This window comes from Podarcis cretensis (genome assembly GCF_951804945.1).
Source record: "Podarcis cretensis genome assembly, chromosome: 4".
In the NCBI taxonomy this organism is placed as follows: Eukaryota; Metazoa; Chordata; class Lepidosauria; order Squamata; family Lacertidae; genus Podarcis; species Podarcis cretensis.
In genome coordinates this window covers 65,343,071-65,368,533 of record NC_137173.1, presented here as the reverse complement: position 1 = coordinate 65,368,533, position 25,463 = coordinate 65,343,071, and the positions used below count along the sequence as shown (strand labels likewise).

The following is a 25,463-nucleotide window of genomic DNA, read 5'->3' as shown; positions in this document are numbered from 1 at the left end:
TCACTCTCTCCTGCAGGATGCACAGTCCACAATTTCCCCCCTCTTCCCCTGCTTCCAAGGGGGGTTTAATGGTTTCAATCGATGGAAATTTAATCCTTTACATGAGGCTTTCCAAGACCTTAGCTTGCAACCTCTTTGCTTCAGTCTATTTACAAAAAGGGAAGGCGGACTTCCTGTTTTGAACCTTCCCCGCTCGTTGCCAAATTAAGGTATTTAAAAATCCAATTTTCCGTTCTACTCACGGGTTGTTGTTTAAAGTCCAATTATCCACAGGAAAAAAGTCAGCGCTCTCCGAGAATAGCAATGCGGCTTCACTCCGTGAAAGAAGCAGTCGATTCAAAGCACCGCACCACTCACCCCACGTCGCTCCAGATCCCAAAAACAGGGTTTCCCCGCAAGTAGGTAGGCGCGAATGGTGCCAGCCGAATCCCAAGTTCACAGGCTTCTTCCGCCTGTGATTTCTATGGGTCTCCGCCCTCGCCGTGGCGGTCAGACCCTACTTTTCACGGAGCAAGTTCCTCCCGATCGGAGGAGCTCCGCCATTGCCGGAGGCGCAAACCCCGGAAGTTGAAATGGGCTGTGTCTTATTCCCACTTGCGTTGGATTCATTGAGCCAACGTTTTGGACCTTCCCCGATTAAAGCACCCCAGCAACATCATCTTATTTCAAAGAGCTGCTTTCTCTCCAGATTCCTAGCTGCTTCTCACATGCAGCAAGAGATATATAATGAAGCAAATGGCCTTAATGGAAGCATAAGGGATCCTTAGGGGAGGAAAGAGGACACAGAGAAGAACTTGAGGCTGTAATCTTGATTTTTCACAGAAGCAGCTAAATAAAATAAAATAAATAAATAAATGGAAATCATGTCATTTGTATCTTTGGGGCTGATATGAAGTGTGGAATTCTTGGCATACCACAGCCTCATGATGGATGAAAACACAAACAAAAATCAATGCCTTAGCTGTTAAAAGAACACATTTTCCCCCAGTAGTGAAAAGATTTGCTATGGGCTGGCAGCTGAATTCTCATTAGTAAATGCATCCCAGTTAATAGGAAGCTTTCTCTGTACACAAGAGGTAATTATGAAGGCAAAAGTGTGGAAAAGCCCAACAGCCTTTCAGCCCTCCCTGACAGGTTTCTTACTATTTGATTATCATTTTATTAAGTTCTATTTCAAGACAGAAAAAATGTTCATAGAATCATAGAACTGTAGAGTTGGAAGGGACCACGAGGATCATTTAATCCAACCTCCTGCTTTGCAGGAATCTTTTGCCCAATGTGGGGCTTGGATCCATGACCCTGAGATTAAGAGTCTCCTGCTCCACCAACTGAGCTTTCCCAGCAATGTCATTTTGCATCAGCCATTTCCTCTGAAGTGAATTCAAGTTTGAATTCATGGGCTGGATTTAGACTCTATCACTCCTGCTTCTCCTTATTGGCAAACAGCTGACTGGCAGGATTCTGGCTTTATAAATAAGGCCTCAACAGGCCCATTTTTAATATACCTTGGAAATAGGAAGGAAATGAGAGGAACTCAGAGCTCTGTTTTTTTAAAAAAACCTAAACTGCTACAAGTTCTACATATTCAGAGTTGTATATCCTCTTTGAAGGATAAGGCATCATTTGTTTCATTTTGCTTTGGCACAGTGAAGTCAAAAGAGACTGTGCATGTCAGTCAAGTTGCCCCCAAGGTTTTCTGTGTCTCGGTTGCCATGAGGTATCATCATATTGTGCCGATCCTGATGGAAGGTTTATTGCTGGAAAAGTAATTTCCTACACAGAAGGCTTGAAACCACACCTCTCACAGTTCCCTGCAATGCATCCCCTTGAAGGGCATTTCAGTGACAACACAGATCGAGGCGAATTCTTGTAATGGGAAATACCACTAGGAATTAATGTTTCCTTTGGGGGAAAGTACATGAACCCCAACGGTTGCTGGAGAGGAATAGCAGCTGGGGCAACTGCAGAGCAGGTGAACTTTTGCCATCTCCCTACTCTGTTTTTGCTGTTGCTTTCCATGTGGGGAAAGGAGAGCCTCTGGACAATCCACAAACCCCAAACACACACTGATGTGCAGCAGCTTAACTTGATGACTTCTGAGTGGGGCGATTTAAAATAAAACGAGGTTGACATGAATTATTTTTGGGATAGGGAGGAGTGCTGTTGGTGTTGGTGTTGGTTTTGTATTTTTATCTCCTGTTTAGTCAGGGAGAGCTTTGTTTTGTTTATGTGTGCTGCCAACATTTTCTATTACTGTTATGGTATGGCTGGTTCACCGCCCCCGCCCCCACTGTGTTGTATGAAATATTAATGTTTTATATTATTTTCCCCTCCTTTGATACAATGTATTTATGTATATTTTTTCAGCGTAAGTCATTTGGTGATGCTTTGTGTGAGAAGTGACTAAGAATATACAGTGGTGCCTCGCAAGACGAAATTAATTCGTTCCGCGAGTTTTTTCGTCTAGCGAATATTTCGTCTTGCGAAGCACGAAATCCCATAGGAATGCATTGAAAATCAATTAATGCATTCCTATGGTCAAAAAAAGTCCAAACAAAGCCAAATTTGGTACAAAAATAGTTTATTAAGTGCTCTTTAAAGTCACACATACTGTAAAGAGCATTTCAAAAATTGAAATCATGAAGAGTCACAAAGAGTCGGACACGGCTAAAGAGTCACGAAGAGTCGGACACGACTAAAGAACAACAACAACAAAACATGAGTATGGAAAGGTTGCCTTGTTCTACCCAGCATAAAAGCGTAAGAAGAGGGCTGCTGGATCAGGCCAATGGCCATCTAGTTCAGCATCCTGTTTTCACAGTGGCCAACTAGATGCCTGTGGCAAACCCACAAGTAGGAATCAAGCACAAGAGCACACTCTCCTCCTGTGATATCCAGCAACTGGTATTCAGTAGCACTTTGCCACTGAAACAAGCATTTCAGCTTCCTATATATAGTGAATAATTTTCTAGCTGTTTTGAATACTGTGCTCTGTTTCTTTCCACAATGGCACTTCATTCTTTTGCTCACAGCCTGTAGTAGCCTTGACCCCAAGCCACCATGCATTCAGTCACAAGCACAGAAGCACACTTCAAAAAGTTGTTGACCTGTAATGCCCCATTGCTGCATAGCATGGTATTGTCAAGAGGTGAAGTAGAACTGCAGGAAACAAGTGTCTTTTCCTACTGTAAAATGTGACACACACCCACACATGAATTTGATGTGATCCACGTCGCCGTTTGAAACCAAAACAATGCGAGTTACTTGTTACTCTTGCAATCTGCTTTGGTTACATTTATGGCAAGCTACTCCCACAACTAGGAATTATATGCGGAGCTTCACTTCAGTTCAGCAGGACCTCAACTCTTCCACCTGTGCTGGCCTGTGACTTCAATTCCATTATGTACTCTCTGATCCCAGAATAGCTGCCCACCGTTTTCCAACAGCTCAAAGTCTAGTGTGGGTCACTTAACAGAGAAACTAATGGAACTTTCTGCTACCAGCACTCCTGCCAAAAAGCTGAAAACAGAAAGCTGGAAGTAAAAAGGGCAGGCACAAGTACAAAGAACCCTTACAAATAAAATCCATCTTTGTGATCAGGATTCATTCTGATATTCCAATAACAGAACCTCAAGTGAACTTATTTAATAGCCTTAGGTATACAAAAAGCCTATGAAATGTAGATTTAGCTGGACCATTCCAGTTTTGGCTGTGAACCCTTATTTCCTGTGTGTGGTTTTAGACTGCCAAACCACATTCATTAATAGAGCTCGTGCTTCTGTTGTGTGACTCCATGAGATCGTAAATTTTTAAGGCTTTCCTACCATTCCAGCCAAGTATCTGACCTAAGCTGCATTGGTATTTTTGGAAATAATGACTGATGCTCTTCTATAAGGGACAGGTGGCCTGGCAACAGCGATTGGAAGCCATCCTGCAGCTCAATTCATACACTGAAAAGTAAAGAAGGTGATTGAGCTTGCTATGTTTGACAAAAATAGGGTTGCCAACTGCTCCTTAATTCTGTGCCAAATGCTTCACAGTCATTTGCGTGGGTGCTGGCTTATAAATGGCATTGCTGTATTAATTAATAACTGTGAATCCTGCAGAGCAGGAAAAGGACAACAGTGCAACAACAAAAAAGCTGGCCCCTTTCTTCTTCGTTTTAAAAAGAGAGAGTACATTAAAAATAGAAGTTTCTTCTGGATGCCAGACCCCATAAGATTCCTTTCAATACACCCACAGGAAACATTTGGAATAGTTCCCTGGGGATGTATCTCTATACAAATGTTACCTTCTGTTATCTACTCAACTTTTTGAAAGACATTCACTTAAGTTGACTCTAACTAGAATTCAAGAGTCACATAACAAAATTTGACTGCAAGAAGGATACAGCTCCAACTGAGCCATTTAAGAAATGTTTTCCTTCTTTCATTCAACAAAGGACAAGTAATAGAAGGTTCCAGAAGTGATGGAGATACACAGCAGTTATAAGCAGGGGTGAATCCCAAATCCTAAACTGAACTGGGATGTCTTAGATGTATGCTAAGCTTGTGAGATCTCTGTAAGGTAGCACAAGTCAAAGAGTCCCTTTCATGGTAGCATGGTAATCCAGACATCAAAATAATGCTGCAGACAAGCATTTGCTGAAAGAAAAAGCAATGTATTTGATCCCACCACAGCACCAAGATGGACTGAGGAGGGAAGGGAGAGCAAACACCATGGTGGGCAAAGGGGGAAGAGGAAGAGCTCCATTGACATTGACAGGTCTAGCATGTTATCAGAGAAAATGATTGTACCACTGCTCTCCTATCCCAGTGTTTTGCAGCTCTGCAAAAGCAAACCTGGCATGGTATTGCTTTTGTAAGATATAGAGGCTGAATATGGTGAAGATAAAGTCAGAAGCATTGGGACAGCTCTCTGTCTAATCACAGAGAAATAGTTGGGAATAACCATTGGCAGCCCCAGATACAGACACATTGCAAATTCCTTTGCATCTTACGAGACATAGCTATTCAAATGAGGCTTGGGTAAGTATGGAAAAGCAATTGGCAGTGTGCATCCAGATGTGCACCTACATCTGTAATTTGATACATGAAGTATAAGTCCATTCACAAATCTCTTATTGGTTCATCATAAATTATCTTAAACTGAGGTTACAGAGTTGTATCCAAAATTCATCAGTAATGTAATTCAGAGAGAAAGCCATTATCACATGAATCCAAAATACTGCTTTGAAATTATTGTAAGATGGCATCCCTAAACTGGTTAAATAGAACAATAAAGCAAAAGTAGAAACCCACGTATATGCAAAATGCAATTGTGGTCAAATAATAGTTTAACAATAGAATTATACACAAAACCTGCAACCCTGTACATGCTTACCTGAGAACAATCCCCATTAAACTCAGTGGGACATAGTTCTGAATATAGATACATAGGATTATGTCGTCGGTGTACAGTCATTTATACACTTTGACAAAGCCCCAGACTTAGCATCGTTCAGGGGCATTGTGTATGTGGGCAGAGGGTGGCAGCTGCCATGAAAAGAATGGTGGACTTTTTCTGCAAAAAGTTCTGGAAAGTTGCCTTCTTTTTCTATGAGTGGTGGCGAGAAATAGAAAAATCTCAGAAAATTTTTATTCTTAAAAAAGTATTTTGAGATACTTTGGTTCAGCCCTGCTGGGTGCCTTATAAATCATTCTTATTCACAGTTATTTTCATTCAAAGTATGATGGTATCAATGAAAATTAAGGTCTGCATGTTTACTAGCAATGGGGAGCATCCCAATCCTGTTTTGAAATGGAAGCAAGATTCCGGATTTTGACTTTCTCCATCCTGCTTCCAGTGAATCCCAAATGGTTAGTGTCTCTGTTTTATCAAGCAAAATATAATACGTGTTTATTCCAATACCTGGTATATTACAATTCATTGTATGACAGTGCTGATTGTCGTGGAAGAAGGAAGACAGCCTGTGAAATCATAGAGCGTCAGATGATAATGTTTTAATACAGGACAGTTTTGTTTGTTTGTGTGTGTGTGTGTGTGTGTGTGTGTGTGTTTGTTTGTTTGTTACCCAGGTTCGAGGTTATCTTATATACAGTGAAAATTGTTGTCATGAAAACTGAGCTCCTTTATCTAACTTTGCAGCCATTAGGAGAACATATTAGTCATATATCTCGCTTTCTCTGCTGCCTGTCACAAAAATACATCATCAGAGAATACTATTGTCAGATACTTTCTATGAATTATTGCAATGGCTTACTACCTTCAGGGTTATATATATTCAGTGGTTGTATGTTGTCCAGATGAATGGAAAACAAAATGGAAAAATAAGGACCCTTCTTGCTGATTCTGAAAACCGAAGCCAAGATTTAGAGGTCGGGGTGTCCATCTACCCCAGAATTCTCTACACTTGGACTAGAATAGTTCTCTCATTTTCTGTTAATAATTTGAGTGTGGAAGCAGGGCAGCAGGCAATGACTGTAGAAAGGACCCTGTACATGTGAATGGCACTTCCAGATCATGTGTAAATAGCTCTTTGGGAATACAATCGTATGTTTAGGATCAATCTACATTTTTTTTTACAAAAATATTTATAATTTTCAATATTACCACTGCCAAAATCACATTTGTGTTCAAATAAACATTCCCACTATTAATATCTTTCTTTTAATAAAAACATTCAACAATTTGCCTTCTTCCCTTTCCCTGGTTCCTTTGATTTCCCCACCATTCCTGCATATTCTTATATATCCATTTAGATATCACTTTCTCCCCTTATTCTTCCATTATTATATATTATAATAAACAGTCAAACCTTGGTTGTTGAATATAATCTGTGCCAGAAGACTGTTCAACTTCCAAAATGTTTGACAACCGAGGATCAGCTTCCGATTGGTTGCAAGAGCTTCTTGCACTCAAGCGGGATCTGAAAAACATTCAAAAACTGGAGCATTTACTTCCGGGTTTTCGGTGTTCGGGAGCCGAAACGGACAATAATGGAGGCGTTCGGGAACCAATGTTTGACTGTACTGTTGAAGGTCAGTGGTAGTGAATCTATTCTGAAATTTAATACTGCCATTTTGTTGACCTCCCTGGAGAGTGAATGTGATGAAGGTCTCTTTCTATTTCTACTGAAATACATCTAAATTCCAGCTTTTCGGGATGTATAGCTATCTTGAGTCTGATTTGACTGCTATGGAGGCTTTGAGGGAGAGTTGCAACATTTCTCCGCCGCCTCTCATGGAAAGATTTTAAACCATAATCAGAACTATAAAGGGGGAGAAATTCTATTCAGTTTGCATTTAATATCAAATTTGCTCTTTATGTAACAACATGAGAACCAAAACACAGCCATCCTTTGAAATTTGCACTTAACTTTGTGAACCAACCTTTACAGACATGCATATACTAGCGAAAGTATGCAGAAAAATGAATATTTAGTTAAAATAACTTTTAAAATTGGATTATTTTCAGGAAACTGTATCAATGAGTCAAAATTGTTGCAGATATGTGGAGAACTGGATTGAAGACTTGAAAAATGAGAAACGGAAAAGAATGAAAAAAGAGAGATCCTTCCATTGATCCTCAAAACAGGCCCAAAGAAAATGGTTTCCATATGAAGGCTGGCTTCATGGATCCCTGTGGCACTTGTCTCAGTGCAGCATTTGTGTGCAGCAGCTTAGCCAAAACAGAGTGGAGAGCTGTGAAGAAAAATCCCTTATCCACATGGCTTAAAAGCAGCCTCTGTATTCAGCCATTTTACCTGCTTTCTGTTGCTTCTTGTTCTGTTTTTCCATGTCTGTAAAAATACCCAGAGAAAAAGAACAACTTTTGGTTTCCAAATGCAACCACCAAGCAGATAATATGACAGCCAGTTCCACAATATGAGCACAAAACCGAACCGTAGGCCTTATGAAAATTATGCTGTGTAACTGTGTTACAGTGTTAGATGCAGGCGAAATGAGAATAAATTTCCCTTCTTTGCTTTCATATTTTTTAGGCTGACAACAATAATCAGTTCTTAAAGGTCAAGCCATTCCTTCCCGAATTCAATTGTCACGATTCTTTTTTAGCCAGGCGAAAGTGCAACTGATCATATCAGGAAATAACATCTATGATAAATTGCTTTTTAACCTTCTGTTCCTTGTCAGCTGATCACAGAGCTCTTTCACGGGGAGAGGCGATTGCAGGGGTGTGCTTACTTGCTTTCTTACAGGTAACGTTTACTTCTTACTCTGCCTCATGCAAATGAGTTGAACCAATTGATTATTTACGGATCATTTACACTTGCACCCTTCACCAGCAGTCCCAGGGTAGATTACAAAAATGCCACCATGAAAACAAGTCCAAATGATGTCAAAATCATAACATGAAACTACAAAAACTAACCGATGGCAAAGAGAACAAAGCAGCAGCACCGAACAGCAGTACAGTGGTACCTCGGGTTAAGAACTTAATTCGTTCTGGAGGTCTGTTCTTAACCTGAAACTGTTCTTAACCTGAGGTACCACTTTAGGTAATGGGGCCTCCCGCTGCCACCACGCGATTTCTGTTCTCATCCTGAAGCAAAGTTCTTAACCCGAGGTACTGTTTCTGGGTTAGCGGAGTCTGTAACCTGAAGCCTCTGTAACCTGAAGCGTCTGTAACCCGAGGTACCACTGTACTGAAGGAGGGAAAATATTGACTCAACCAAAAGGCCTGGGTAAAGGGATACATGTGCCCAGTGCCATTTTTTTCTGGGGGGACGCAGGGCTACACATACCCCTAAACATTTTGTGAATCTAAGTTTGGCCTCATTGAAGGCCAGTATTTCAATATGAGTAGGAAAATGAGAGTACCCCTAAACATTTTTTTATAGGGGAAAAAACACTGCATGTACCAGTGACATGAAAGTGAGTCTTTGCTGAAAGTGAGGAAGCAATAATCTGAGGATGGAGAAGACAGTAACAGAAGAAGAAGAAGAAGAAGAAGAAGAAGAAGAAGAAGAAGAAGAAGAAGAAGAGAGGAAGAAGAAGAAGAAGAGGAGGAGTTTGGATTTGATACCCCGCTTTATCACTACCCGAAGTAGTCTCAAAGCGGCTAACATTCTCCTTTCCCTTTCTCCCCCACATCAAACACGCTGTGAGGTGAGTGTGGCTGAGGGACATCAGAGAAGTGTGACTAGCCCAAGGTCACTCAGCAGCTGCATGTGGAGGAGCGGAGACGCGAACCTGGTTCCCCAGATTACGAGTCTACCGCTCTTAACCACTACACCACACTGGCTCTCAAAAGGGGAGAGCCACATTCATGAGACCAGCGTCACTGCAGTTTAAATGGATTGACTTGTGATGCAGAGGACAGTGGTGTGCTTGGGGTTGATCAGATGCACCAGCAGGGCTGCCAGAGTGGTGGGTGTGCACAGCCCTGCTCTTGCCTTCACTCTGCCCAGACCCAACCAGGTAAACTGCAGCAAGGCTGGCGCCAAGAAGGCAGCTCCACCCAGCCACCTTGGCTGCCGTTGGTGGAAGGTGCTCCACACTCACTTTGGGTTTGGCCACAGAATTTGCCAATCAAAAATGAGCATTCTCTTAATTTCTTTTTAAACAATAACAAAACTCTTGCCTCAATTGCTTCATGGAATTTGTAGGAATGGTGCATGCTTTTCACACTGGGGGAAAAAATTGTTTTCGGAATCTTGACCTGCCTCACACTTCTGCTACAGGACAGACAAGGGCATTTGGAGCATTAGTTGCAGTCTAAAAACGATTCCCAAACAAAGTCAAAATATCACTGGCATAGCTACCTCAGGACAATATGTTTAGGAGCTATTTATGTAAGGCAGACTTAATACAATGGATAATTTACTGAATGGGATCCAGTTAATCCAACCCACGGCAATGCCCATAATGTTTAAAGCCTTTAGGACTCCAGGAGGGAAGTATTTTCAGCAATGTTATCATTGGGTACAGTCCAGAGAATGTTAGGCACACTTAAACCCTATTGAAATGAGCAGGACTTAAGAGCTTAGCTGTGCACTCAAACTCTGTTGAGTAAAACTTGGTTGAATAAAGCACAGTTGAAGCACTGCTTCAGTATGATTTAACCACTGCTGACTTTCTCTGTGGCTTGTGTCACCTGCATAAAGCACAACTACATTTTAAACTCCCCGAGTACCAACAACCGAAGGAGATCTGATATGAAAAACAACAAAAACAACAAACCCATTTGCATTATCTCAAGGTCTCCTTTACAGTATCTTACCCCCATCTGAAATGGGGATGGAAAATCTGTCAATTTTGGCTTTCAAGTGTTATGTTCAATTTCCCACATTACTGCATCAATTGGTGATCTCACTGCCCCCCCCCCCAAAAAAAAACAAGTCATCGCAAAAATTCATCAGCATTTTAGTATATATCTCTCCTAACATGAAGATCTTGGCGTGCAATTTCCCCTAATGCACATACTTTTGCAAGCAACTTCCTCAACTTTAATGCATTTTTTTTTTTTTGCATTTTACCAATATATGCACTTTTATGAACACATTCCCCTAATATATGCAATTTTTGAGTTGGAGAACTGCTCTGCAAAATTTAGAGATGTGCAAATTTTGAAGGATAACTGCATTTAGCTTCATGTGGAGGAGAGCTTCCCAAACTTGTAGTCCAAAAACAGCTGGAGACCCAAGTCCCACCCTCCCTAGCTAGCAGGACCAGTGGTCAGGGATGATCAGAATTGTAGTCCAAAAACATCTGGAGACCCAAGTTATAGAAACCCTTCTGTGGAGTTTGGGGAAGCACCAGTTGTTATGTTTTTTTATTATTACTATTATTATTGAATTTATATAGTTAGGTAGGTCTGCATTAAAATATGAACCAAACTTATTTTTTCCTACTCTGGAAGCTCCCTCGATGTTATAGTCTTGCCTTACAGATCTAAATAACAAAATGCCAAATTCTGCAATGATGGAGGAAGGTGAGGGATCGTGAAGAAATGTTCTCATCATTCTGGTGCTGGAGTAACAGACAAGTGGGATGAGAACAAGAACTTTATGAGAATTGGGACCAGGGGGGTTGCACAGGAGTTGTGCCTTATTAATTTTTTTTAATGATATTTTATTAAATAAAGAAATTATAAAGCAATAAATGGGAAAAACACAAGAAAATACAAAACCACAAAGATACAAAAATATAAGAATACAAACACTTAACATAAAGAAAAAAAAGGAAAAAAGAGAACACTCTTTTCAAATTCATATCCTTCATAACCTTATTTTCTTGACTTCCACCCACCCTCCTTTCTTGTATTCCTCTTCAAATTTAATTTAGCAAATTCATTTATATTGGTTTTATCCTTTAAAAGTTCCTCCAAATATTATATTATTCAAATTTTCATCCAATATCTATCCCTTCTTTCATATTTTTTTTTATCTTATTCACTTGAACCTCTTCATTTCATTTCAGTGTCCTCAACATTCAAAGATTTTACAATGTTTTTGTAAGTAGTTTTTAAACTTCTTCCAATCTTCTTCCACCTGCTCTTCTCTTTGATCTCGTATTCTGCCAGTCATTTCTGCCATTTCCATGTAGTCCATTACTTGCATCTGCCATTCTTCCAAGGTGGGTAGATCTTGTGTCCTCCAATGCTTTGCAACAAGAATTCTTGCTGCTGCTGTGGCATACAAAAAGAAAGTTCTATCCTTCTTTGGCACCAATTGGCCGACCATGCCCAGGAGGAAGGCCTCTGGTTTCTTCAGGAAAGTATATTTAAATACCTTTTTCATTTCATTATATATCATCTCCCAGAAAGCCTTGATCCTTGGGCATGTCCACCAAAGATGAAAGAATGTACCTTCAGTTTCTTTACATTTCCAGCATTTATTATCGGGCAAATGGTAAATTTTTGCAAGCTTGACTGGGGTCATGTACCACCTGTAAATCATTTTCATAATATTTCTCTCTCAAGGCATTGCATGCCGTAAATTTAATTCCAGTGGTCCATAACTGTTCCCAGTCAGCAAACATAATGTTGTGTCCAACATCTTGTGCCCATTTAATCATAGTAGATTTTACTGTCTCATCCACAGTATTCCATTTCAACAGCAGGTTATACATTCTTGATAATATCTTAGCATTTGGTTCTAACAATTCGGTTTCTAATTTTGATTTTTCCACCTGGAAGCCAATTTTTTTATCTAAATTATAGGCCTCTCTTACTTGAAAATAATGTAACCAATCTCGCACCTTATCTTTGAGTTTTTCATAACTCTGCAATTTCAGTTTATCACCCTCCTGCTCCAAAATTTCCCAATACCTTGGCCAGTTGGTCTCCATGTTAAGTCTTTTCATGGCCTTTGCCTCCATTGGTGATAACCACCTCGGGGTTTTGATCTCAGGAGTTGTGCCTTATGTTCAGCAGAAGAATGAAACTGGTAAATCAATGTTGATTTTCCATCACCTTTGCTGTGTGGTGAGAGGAATGTAGCAGTGACCTCAGGCACAACTGGAATGAGGAAGGTCGTATAATTGTGGTCTTTGGTGGAAATTAGAATTTTCCTCTCTGTTGTGGTGGGGTGAACAGTGTATTGGATACTTAGCAATGATCTTGCCTACCTTTGCAAATAGTTATGAATGGCAATCACTAGAACTAAGTCTTATGAGGAAAGACATCTGCATTCCTAAGAAAGGCAGAAGAGTGGGGAACAGGAGGGTATATTGGTGTGTGTACCTATGTATAAAGAGTGCTATTTCACTCTGCAGCTTATTCATTTCTGGCTGGAAACAAGCCATTTCTCAGACCTTAAAATAACTTCAGAAATTTTTCTGTGCTCTCTATACATTGATTTTCAATGGAACTATAATTGAAATTTATGAATGTGAGTGGAAATACAAAAGCCAAGACAAGCTCCATTTATTTTTCCCAAAGCAAGCCCAAAATAAATATGTGTGGAAATCCTATCTGTACCTTTCCCAGGATCAGATTTGATACTGGGGTTCTGGTTACGGGTGGGATTTCCTCCTTAATGACTAAGGTACCTACATTTATTAAGGGTCCAAGCAACCCAGCTCCAGAGCATTTGCCTGTGGAGTTTCCCACTTCCCAGAATAAATCTATGGCAATAAGGCCTGTCAAACATTATTTTATAATTAATCTATGAATTATGCCATTTTTCATAAAGTAAAAACCAAGACACCACAAAAGTTGTTGGAACCCCCCCAAAAAAAATGCCAAAAAAACCCCACGATTTTTCGATTAACTTGCCTAAGATCCAGAACAATGTGCCACGTTTTCGGAAATTCCCCCTGGATATTTTAATACTAATGAAAATATTTAAATAATTACTATTTTGTGCTACTGTCTCTATTCTCTGCCCTACAAATTTTCAATAATACCACGGTGGACAAAAAAGTGCAGTCTGTTTTATTTTCTGGTATCAATTTGTAGTTTTACTTGTTAGGTGGTTGTTGTTGTTAGTGTCAAATTGTTTCTGTAATTACCTTTTAAAACCTGAGCATTCTCTCTGAACAAGACGGTACTTTTTTAGCTCTAGAAAAATGTGCTCAACGTCCCCACCCCCGGTGTTCTAAACAACCAGTAAATCAGTAGGCTGGATATATAGCAAAATCAATGTTCATTTTTATACTTTTCTCAGAACAACATGGATGCCTGTTGAAATACATGTAAGCTGAAAGTCTAAGTTTTTAAATTTTTACAGACGTGTGCCTCCAGCCATTTGTGAAATCACTTCATTCCAGTGGAGCAGAAGTAGGCTTCCCCGTGCACTGGATAGGGAATAGCACATGCCAAAAAGATGCTGCTAGCAAATTAATGTGCATACACCAACAAAAAATGCCAGAGCACACAACTGGGTTCTGGGGCAAGACTCAGTCCCTGCACCCTCTTCCCCACCCATTAGCTGATGGGTCAGATCCCAGCTTTTTTAACCACCCAGTGGACATGTTGTCTTCCTCTGCTGTACATGTGCTGTTGTACTGGGGCCCTTGAGTAGGAAAGAAAGTTATACCAGATGCAGTTTCAAATACAGTAGTACCTTGGGTTACATACGCTTCAGGTTACAGACTCCGCTAACCCAGAAATAGTACCTCGGGTTAAGAACTTTGCTTCAGGATGAGAACAGAAATTGTGCTTCGGCAGTGCAGCAGCAGCGGGAGGCCCCATTAGCTAAAGTGGTACCTCAGGTTAAGAACAGTTTCAGGTTAAGAACGGACCTCCAGAACAAATTAAGTTCTTAACCCGAGGTACCACTGTACAAACAAGTGGTACTGGGGGACAGTCATGGAAAGTGATGAGCTGGTCCAATAGAATTGTCCAGAGGCACTGTTGAGATAGTCCCCATACCATCTGCCATTCCATAAAACTGCTTTGTCAATAGAGCATATCAACCTGACTTTGTGAATAGGTTTCCTACAAGTTCTTAACAGGTATAACTCAGGTGAAAAAAATGCCATGCTGCAGAATTCAGAACGGAGCCCAATGTTTCTTTGACATGGAGATCTGCACAAATCATTTGGGAGCTGCATGTCGGAAAGGTGGGTGTAACATAATGATATTTGAGCCATTAAGGCTGCAGTTCAACACACATTTACTCGGGAGCAATTTCCATTGTAGTCTACAAGAAGCAGATTTGCATAGGACTGGACTGTAATTGTGTTTAAGCAAATCAGCTGGAGACTTTTAGGAAAACTTGACCCTGAGATAGTATAGAAAGCTCATATTAGCTTCCCTAAGCATTAATCAAAATGAGAGATTAGAGCACGTTTTACAGCTTAGCAATCTTTTGTATTGCCTCCTTCACAGCTGAGGAGAAGGAAACTCCATATTTGCGGGGTCTGAACTGCTAATTAAACGTGCTATTAAAACGGAGAGCTCAGTTACTCATGGCCAGCACCATAATTTCCCCAGCAACTAGCTAATGTGTGATCTACAAGATTAAAGCCTAAAATGAAAGATCTATGAAATAGACCGCCAACGCTCTTCTTTGTTCCCGGCAGTGGATGTTAAATTATTAAACTAACAAGGCAAGCCTGCAGTGTTAAGCCCTAGTGAAGCCTGATTTATTTGTGACAGATTAATGTAACTATTCAAACAATAAATCAAAGATTAAACTCTGCTTTGTGATATTTAATTAAGTCCTGTGTCAATTAAACTGAAACATAGGTAACAGACAGCACAAGCATGTTTACTTGGAAGTAAGATCTAAGAGTTTCAATGGGATTTACTCCCAGGTAAAAGGGTATAAGATCACAGCCATGCAAAAGAATTATTTGTATGCATGTTGGGGTTAAGCTTTACAATTTTTTTAAAGAAAACCACGAACAATTACAGATGTTAGATAACATGAATTAGGCAACACAAAACTGGAGCAAAAATACAGAGTGATTAACCAATGGGACCCAGTGCTTAAAAGTGACTTTAGTGTAATATTTTCAGATGATTCCATATTTTACATTTTCTAGAAGGATGATGCATTTCCAAGAAAGACTGACACTGATGTCCAACATGACTTCTTCACCTTATACGTACTGGAAAATAATGATAGGATTTCAGTTCAATTTACTATGATTTGGGTGAGACTGCAAGAGATCATGGAACATTTATTATAACCTTCAAATGTGTCCCATGGGACAATAATATCAGAGGGTTTCCCCATGTGTTTAAATAATGTGTGTACATAGAGGAGGGAGGTAATAGAGCAGCGTGGACTAGACTTGTCCCCCCAGTTTTCATGTCTGCAGACCACTCCTCCTCAAAACTATCCACACGCATTGCATGCATGAGAAGTGGCTTTAAGTGTGAAAACATGTGTGCATAGAGATGCTATGCAAGCGGGGAGAGATGCTGGCCTCATCAGACTCAATCCTTGTACCGCGTAGTTACACATGCAGAGCCCTTTCTCACATCTACCAAAAGGCAGTATACCCTCCAACATCCTGCTGATGAAGGAAAGTAAATATTTGCACATCAAAAGTGTTCTGGAGAAAGAGAATTAAAACATTTGGGTAAAATATATCCCCACCAAACTATCCTCAGCTGCTATAGCTAACTAAAAACAGGAGACTTCAGCATAGCCTTAAAAAGATCTACTCTTTCTCCCACAAAATGTTACAAATGATAATTCTAGTTGAGCATCCTGATTCTGTCACATGAGTAGTTTTCATAGTTATTCTTCATTTGAACACCTGATGGTATTAATTATACAACACAGCTGGGATATCAGTGCATCATCTCTGATCAAAATGCCCTCCGATGTAACATCTACAATCTTCAAAGCAAGTCAAGGACATTGCACCATCTTGATGAGCAAACAACCTGAGAGCTTGTCATTTAGAAAATATTTATGACCCACAGCTATGTTGTTTTCCTTCTCATTTTAGAATATTTCTACAGTTCTGATATGCTGAAGAATTTGAAGCAGAATTCTCCAGACCCATTTCTTTTCCAAAGCAGGAGGCACCTTAGTGAGAGCAGATATATTTTTTAAGTGTCAAAATCAATCTCGTTTTTCATTCAAAAGGACAATTCAACAGACAAAAGAGAATTTGGTTCCCATTAGATGCACCTTAACGGGGAACCTCCTGAATAATGGATTCACAAGGTTACTGGTAGATGTGGAAGGGCTGTCCCTCAGAAAAGCTGTCTGCTCACAAGACTTCTCACTGAAGCATAAGAAGCTTCAATAACAAGGGAAACCTAGCTTCATTTCAAATCTTACCTAGGCTTTGCACAAGCAACAGCATTTCAGAGAAAGACAGTTCAGTTGTATGCATGGTCCCACTGGGGCTTGCGCCCAGGAAAATGTGCATAGGACTGTAGCCTTGCAGGTGGCATTTTAGAGCTGATATTGTCTGCATTCCACACAGTCATCCATAGAACCATAGCTTTGGAAGGGACCCCAAGGGCCATCTAGTCCAAGCCCCTGCAGTGCAGGAACCTCAGGTAAAGTATCCATGACAAATGGCCATCCAACCTCTGCAGAAAAACCTCCAAGGAAGGAGGTTTTCTACCATGATTTCTTAGCAAACTGGTTCTACAAATTTGGGGTGGGGGGAAGGAGGCCTAGTTTAGCTGTAGAGCACATAGCCTGTTATGTTTGCAAAAGAGCACCAGGTTTTAGTCCTTAGCATCTTCGGGCAGGGCTGGGAAACAACCCTGTTTAATACTCTGAGAGCTGCCTCCAGCCCATGTAGCCAGTACTGGGCTAGATAAATCAATTTCTGGAAGCTTTTGTAAGAACATCCATCCCTAGCACTTCAAGCTGTAGCCTAGGAAAACCAGAACTCGCCTCAAGAAGCACGATCAGTCCTATTACAATACACACACAGGCATTTTGCTATGTTTGTTGTGGTCTGAGCCCAATAGTCATGACATCTCACATCACAGAATCCAGACTAGTCTTTGAACCACTTTTAAAGTTTTGCATATATATTTTTGTTATAATGAAAGGATAGGTGATACACTACACACAAGCACACATGCCCTGAAATCAAATAATGAAGGTTGGGGTACAAATAAGTGTTTTTAGAACTAAAATAATGAATGCTCAAGTAGTCCTTTAAAAAAAGGGGGGCAGTGGTACCTTGAAAGGCTCCTCCTCTTTTGCATCTGAAGGGTGAAATTGATTAAACCAGAACCTGCTTGCAAGCCAATCTAATAAATTTCCCATCAGCCTCAGCCAGCACACTGTAGTCCAACAGTTACTGTCTGGGTGTCCACAGTTCCCCACTCTTGGGTTACAGGAAGCAACTGCAGACAGTGTGTGTGTGTGTGTGTGTGTGAGAGAGAGAGAGAGAGAGAGAGAGAGAGGAGAAAGAGAGAGAGGAGAAAGAGAGAGAGTCAAGGTTGTACTTTGCCCATCCTAGAGTACCGGTAAATCAAGATCAGCCATTGCCATTCAGAATAAAGGAGTGTGTATATATATATATATATATATATATATATATATATATATATATATATGGGGCACTGTAAAGCTACAATATTCTACTTAGGCTAAACACCACTTTAAAAAAAATCTCAAAGAAAATTCACAATCTTTACACAATTCTCATATAATACAACTTGGTTTGCTCTGAGGTAAATGAGAGAACAGGGTCGCAGTCTAAGGCTTCAGTTTTGTATGCATTTATGTTATATATGCTGCTGAAAGCATGGATACTTTTTCTGAATAAATATTCGCTGGTTTTCTCTATAAAGAATTTCCACTCCATGTGCTATGTCTGAAGAGAGCTGTGCATTGCCAGATTGCCACCGAATTTTGTCTAAAGTGAAATCTGAGACAAATCTGAACCACCCCGCTCAGGAATTTTGGGGCAAGTGAAAAATATTTTCACCAACATTAACAAAATTGAAGAGGTGGGGTGGGGAGTTCCCATCTCTAACTGGGAGTGGGCAGCGCTGAATGCTGAGGAAACGCCTTTATATAGCTTTGAGAAGCTCACCATGTGGTGGTGCCACACACAATGCAGGCCATTTTGCCACACTAGCTACCTGGAAACACCCTAAGCAAGCATCCTCTTGGCAGCATGCATGAAGTTTTCTCTTACCTTTCAAACTTTTTGATGGGCATGGAGAATTAACCACTCAGCCATGCTCCTAGCTCCTCGAGCCGGATGTTTCCATCAGAAATTTGCAGTTTGGGAGCCCAGATTCTGCTGCAAAACATCTTCACAGACACACCTCTTCTATGTTGCTTCCAAAATCCATGGAAACATGGATTACTACTTGCTCTGTTCGTATATTGCAGCAAGGAGAGGAGGGGAAAGCAAACGTTTGAGTGTGCTTTTGCATTGCCAGGCTGAGCTGAGTGATGCTCTTACGCTCGTCAGTAGCTGTCCGTAGCTAGGGAAACCCCATGGTTTCCTAGCTATAATTCTAAGCTTTCAACCTGTTGCTAGGGAAACCCTGGTATTTCCTAAACGAAGCGCTGCCTCATTGGTGCCTCGACTCCTTCGGTTCCAATCTGTCTGTGAAATCAACGTAGTGGTGTGACAGAAGGTCTTCCTATGGCTGCAGCAGGATTGAAACTGAGCATGAGACAAGCCGATTCTGTGATGTTATTCTAGGGAGAGGGTCTTAGCAGCAGCCATCTTTGGGGTGCCAAGTTTCACCCCATATAGCAACCCCAAGAAACAAAACAGTGGATGCCTGAAGCATAAAGGACAATGATGAGCCCTGCTGAATGCTTTCCCCTCAGAAACAGCCACAGGTAAGGAACGAGAAAATGGTTGGGGAAGGAGGGGGAGGCTAGTTTCTGCACGGAAACAAATATTCCTGCTTCAGATCTTGCAGTAGAGTTTTTCTAAATGCAGTAGCTGCATGGGTTTGTATGTTTTATTTATTTATTACATTCCTCCCCCCACCCCAGGAGTTCAGGGTGGCAAACATTGTTCTCCCCACCCCCCATCCTCCAAATTTTCTCTCACAACAATCTTGTAAACTACATTAAACTGAGAAAGAGAGAAAGAGTAGTCCACTAGGTTTTAAAGCTGAGTGTGCATTGGAACACAGGTCTTCCTGGCCCTAGTCTGACACTAACCACCAGGCTAGCTCTCATTAAAATCTGAAACTTTAAAACAAGCAACAAAACCATGTCCAAATGGCACATACAAACTGCACAATCAGAAGAAAAACAGCAGCAGCAGCAGGGAATCAGCTGCAAGAAGAAGAAAAAACCTCAGGACCAAACCACATGTTACATTCAAAAAGAAATTTCCTCTTAAGTGTAGAATTTCCCTTTCGCAAAGATCAGGATCCTAATACTGAGCAGGAAGAGGAGGCAATTAATCTTTGCTCTGCTTTGGACTAAATCAAGAATGGGCTTGATCACAGATAATGGAAGGGGAAGGAGGTGTGGCAGGGCACAGTGGGGGAAGAGATATCTCTCATACCCACCAACATTTCTCTGATGAAAATAGGGACGTCCCATTCCATAATGATAACTTTGCTATTTCTACCCCACACATCTTACTGGGTTGCCCGCCCACTCTGAGCAGCTTCCAATGTATCTAGAAACATAATAAAACATTTTTTAAAACCTTCCCTATACAGGATTGCCTTAAGACGGCTCAGGGGTCAGATAACCCCATACCCTCCAACATTTCTCCTATGAAAATAGGGACTTCCTAAGAAACAGTAGAACACTCCAGGATCAAATCAGAAACTGGGGCGGCTTCTCTAAATCAGGGAGGTCCCTAGAAAATAGACACACTTGGCGGGTCTGATTATCTGTTCAATCCTAGTCCAGATTGGAAGGAAATCCTTCATTAAAGGCAAGCCATGTGATTAACCCAACACATAGTTTGGTCCACTGTTTGATTTAGGGAAAATAAAAAGTTATTTGGCACCAAAGATATCTTCTTCTTCTTTGGCAATCACTCGTAACCGAGTAAGATTGTCTTCCATAAACACGGTTTTAACAATGAGTCTGTAAGTGACTGTGGAAGCCAATTCTGGATCCACACGTTCTTCCACAATGGGGACATTGGCTTCCTGGCAGGAGTTGATCATGGTGTGGATTTCCCAAGCGTGCCTTCCTCCTAGCACGTTTCTCCCTTGTGTCCTGAGTTTGAGTGTCTTCAAAGCCCATGACACCTTTGGTAAAGGCTGTTCTCCAACTGGGGTGCTCGCAGACCAGTGTTTCCCAGTTGTCAGTGTTTATACTACATTTTTTAAAATATGCCTTGAGACAGTCTTTAAACCTCTTTTGTTGACCACCAGCATTACGCTTTCCATTTTTAAGTTCAGAATAGAGTAGTTGCTTTGGAAGACGATCATCAGGCATCCACACAACATGAGCAGTCCAACAAAGTTGATGTTGAAGAATCATTGCTTCAACACTGGTGATCTTTGCTTCTTCCAGTACACTGATATTAGTTCACCTGTCTTCCCAAGTGATGTGTAAAAATTTTTGGAGACACTGTTGATGGAATCTTTCAAGGAGCTGGAGATGGGATTTATAAGTGGTCCATGTTTCACAAGCATATAGTAAAGTTGGTAGTACAATAACTTTGTAAACAAGCATTTTGGTTTCCCTGCGAATGTCAAACACTCTGCACTTCAATCAGGAGAAAGCCGCGCTCACAGAGCTCAGGCGATGCTGGATTTCGGCATCAATGTTGGGCCTTGTGGAAGATAACTGCCTAGGCAAGAGAAGTGATCAACATTTTCCAACGTTACACCATTGAGTTGGATTTGTGGCGCTGCAGAGGGGTTATTTTGTATTTGTTGGTGCAGCACTTTGGTTTTTTGGATGTTGAGTGATAGGCCAAGCTTTTCATAAGCTTCTGCAAAGATATTTAGGATGGTTTGGAGGCCATCCTCTGAGCGTACGCACACTACGTTGTCATCAGCATACTGAAGCTCTGTGACGGAAGATAAATATGAGCTGGAGAGCCTCTATGGTGAGAGTATTCCATAGGGGCCCTCTCTGCAATTGCCACCCACCTAACATCAGAAACCCAAAGATCTTAATGCACAGGAAAGCAGACATGAGAAAAGACAACTTTTAGATATCCAAGAGGGCCTGAGCTGCCACAAACTTTAATGATAACCATTAGCACCCTGAACGGATTGGGGAAGCACCTCATCAGGCAACCATGATTGGTCAATATTTTTGGTACCTGTGTTTTTACTTTTTAATGAGGTGCAGGGAGGTTTGGAGAGGGGCAGGTGGCTGATTGACAAGCATGGAAATAAAACACTGTTGTTATAAACCTAATGCAACTAACTGTGCGATCCTATATGTGCCAGCTCAGTAACAGCAGATTACTATGCATGCCTGCTCAGAAGTAAGTCCTAGGTATGTGTGAATAAGATTGCAGCCTAAAAAGCTGATTCCCTATTGGGCACCAGAACAGCAATAAGGTAGGTGTTTTGTGAGCCTCTCTAAGGAAAGTGTTCCACAGTTACCAGTCAGTGGGAATCCCATATAGAGAGAGTGCTGTTGCACTCAGTTCCTGCTTGAGGGCTTCACACAGGTTGGACACTTGTAAATACAGACTGCTGGACAAGATGGGCCTTATGCTCTTTGCTGGGGTGTCACCACAAAGAAGGCCCTATCTTCTGTAGCTACCCATCTCACTTCAGTTGGTGAGGGTACTGGTAGAAAGCCCTCTACAGAATTTCTTGGTGTATAGACAGGAAAATATCAAAAAGTACTTAGTTCTAAATGACAAAGGGCTTTAAAGGAAAATGAGCACATTGAATTAGATTCAAAACCAGACTGGGATACTGTCATAGTCCCAGCATAATACTGTCATAGTCCCAGAAAAAAATCCTTTTTAAAAGGCTGTGATGGATCACAGACTTTCAGTGGTATCACTGGTCATTTAGTTAAAGTCTTGATGCAGCAGTTCCCATTATTATTATTATTATTATTATTATTATTATTTTATTCAGTTTTATTGTAATTATTATAGGCACCTGCCCCTTCCACCAACACAAATCATGTTCCCTGGTTCGTTTGTCAGGTTTTCCCCAACCTTGTAGGGACTACAGATAAACAGTTGAAGGATTCCATTCCATTTCAGATTTACTTGTGTGAATTATTCACACACACACTCAAATTTGTGGCCCATTGTTTTTCCACAATAAACAACGCCCTCCAATCAGATGTCAAATAGATAAATAACCATGTGACTTTTAAAAGACATCTGAAAGCAGCCCTGTACAGTATAGGGAAGTTTTAAATGATCTGTGATTTATTGTGTTTTTAATATTTTGTTGGGAGCCGCCCAGAGTGGCAGGGTGTAAATAATAAAATCATCATCCTCATTATTATAAATCATCATAAATAAGACACTTGTTGTTGTTCAAACTTTCCCATTTTTAACCAGGGCAGGTGACATTACAGCCCTTAGTTATTCTCTCTGCCAACATTCCTTGGGATGTCTTGCATGGGATGTCTCTATTTTCACCATTCTTGAAAATAGCGCCCTATTCTCAAAAGCCAACTTCTCATAAGCAGGAGATGGAAGAGGGAAGGTTGTGTCTGGATTGTGGCTCTTCAGACTGAAGGTGGAGACTCAGGTGACTGAGTAGTTTTCCATATTAAAAAATAGTAAGAATCCTAAACATACAAAATGATAGGTCAGTGAACAGCATTGTAGCTTAGCCTTTTCATCGGTGTGTTCGTTTTCTGTGGGATGGGTTCTGGCTCTTACAGTCCCCACCCCCCATTCCTTCATGTAAGATGCCATCTGCCATGCAAAGTGGTACAATCCAGACCCAGCTTTATTAACTCATCTGCTCATTGTGAAAGTTAGACTGTAGCTATGAGTACCCAATCCATGTATTGCAATCTACCCTGGCTATAAAATCTCAATGAAATAAAATCTCCAGTAGACATTGGAAATATGTTGTTTCAACCATTCTGAATGTTAAACCTCATAAATTTAATACACCTGCAGAGTTATTGTGGGAATAAAACTGAATAACTCTTTGTACATTGTCTGAAGAGAGAAAAGGAGAAATTGGGAAGGTCCTTAGGAAAACAATTCTGGGGGAACACTGTATGTGGAGTAGGTGTTGTCTTCTCCTGTTGGGTTCCTTCCAGCAAAGCAACATGGATCTCTGCAGTCTTCCCTTTTCCAATAAAAAAACTGTAGCTTATGGAGGGGGCTGTTAGATGGGTTTAGTAGAGGCTGTATGTAGAAATTTATGTAGAATATTGTGGCTTTATCTCAAAAGTTCTGAACAAATGGACTTCGAAACAGCAAAGCACTATGATGATGACAACATTGATCCAGTTCAGGACCCTATTTGGCACCTCAGATCACATTCAATCCAAGTAGACCTGGGCCTGACTTCGAAACTAACTGGGGGCCTTCCATGTTCCTAAGATTAAATAGGTGTTTAATCCCTAGTTAAACATGTGATTGGTTAGTGAGGGGTGAAGGAGAAGTGAGAGTCTCTGCCTGCATTGCCTTCTCCCTCTCTCTGCTGTCAACTGCATGTTGAAATAGGGATTCAAATCCTGATTAAAGCTGACCACCACCGACCCACACTTTGATATACCCTTATCACTCTGGAAATCAACAGCTGTTTCAACCTGTTCCAGGAAAATTCTGGATCGACCTGGATCAGCCCAATTCAGTTCAAGATCCAGGATTTGTCCAGAGCTGGCACACAGCTGTGTTATTTAGCAACCCACAAATGCAGTTTATTCTGCTTTTGAAAATTATCGAATTTCAGTGAAATTCTCATTCACAGGGTACAGGATTTTTGCTATGCTTACCTTAATGGTTAAGGGCTTTCAGTCTTTTCTCTCATTGTGCAAATCATCCCCCTGGTGATTTGCTCTCTGCAGCCTACCCAGGTGCAACCTCTGTGATATCCTAGGCTGGACCTTCATGTAAGCACAAAATACTAGGAAGGCTGCCTGCTTTGTGCCTGACAGCTGTTTGTTGTTGAGGAGTTTGAGATGAAGCATTTCCATTAAAAGCATTTTAACTTTTGAAGAAATAAATCCAGAAAGATTTTTTAAAAAAGAAATAGGAAGCATTTCCATTAAAAACAAAACCAGGACCAAGCCTCCCCAGCTTCCCACACATCAATTAAATCCGGCAAGTAGATTTCATGGGGCTTTTTTCAGATGATGAAACATGGGCACCTGGGGAGGCTGAAGAGCACTGGATAAATGTTTAATGTGGGGTGGGGAGGACACATGCACCATCCTTGACAACCTTGCAGCAACAAGGTAAACTTATTCCAGTATCCAAAATGATAAAGAAATGATAAACCACAGAGGAAGAAGTATTTCAAAAAATTGGGAAGCAGGTTTCAGTATAGCAGCAGCAGCTTATTGCCTCCTTACAGTTATCTGGCAGATAGACTTAAATGGTTGCAAGCTCTCTGTGTTTTGAAAGTTTAAAATAGTTCCCTCTGGGTTTTTGATGCCAACTCTCTCAATTTTCATCCGCTGACCTACTTATGACCTCTGATGCCTCACATGGTTAACAGAAAGCAAGAGATGTGATTAATTGATTAGGAGGTGAGTATATCAAAGGGACAAAGAAGATTAACACTCATGTAGGAGATTGGTGGCTGCTTTTGAAAGAAGTAAATAAAACTCCCAAAGGACAGAAGCGGTTGGCAGTTTTGCAATGTGTAATGAACAAATTACACTTTCAGCTCATATTTCCTGTAGTGTGCCCTGTTGATGAAAGGCCAAAAAAGTGACAACTTCCTAATTAGTTAACTCTAGGTGACAAATTAAAACTTTCAGAGTGAAGTCGGAGAGCATGGAAGATGAAGAAGAGTGGACAGAATTGATGAGAGGCTCTGAGATCCAATCCCTCACACAACTCAGTGAGGAAGAATGACTACCTGCAGTGCACAGTCTTACTGCAGCTCTTCGGCTTTCAGTGCATTGTCAATACATAATTGTCATAACAAATACAAAGTACAAAAATTAATTCTTTAAAAAGTGAAAGAACTGGCAAGACAATGAGGAATCAGACTTAGGG

The 25,463-nt window shown here is 40.8% G+C and overlaps 1 protein-coding gene across 4 annotated transcripts in view; it reads right to left on the bottom strand.

Moving 5' to 3' along the window:
* LOC307213990 (uncharacterized protein) overlaps positions 1-18,665 on the bottom strand; it is a 269,322-nt gene extending 250,657 nt beyond the window's left edge. For 2 of the 4 annotated variants that reach the window (XR_013837793.1, XR_013837794.1), the window contains exon 1: positions 18,543-18,665. Coding sequence is in view for 2 of the 4 variants with exons in the window: in XM_079972323.1 (XP_079828449.1) it covers positions 18,543-18,565 (23 nt within the window). In the remaining 2 variants the exon portion in view is untranslated. The remainder of the gene's footprint in view (positions 1-18,542) is intronic. The other 2 variants (XM_079972323.1, XM_079972322.1) reach the window with 1 other exon arrangement.
* Between the last annotated feature and the right edge of the window lie 6,798 nt (positions 18,666-25,463).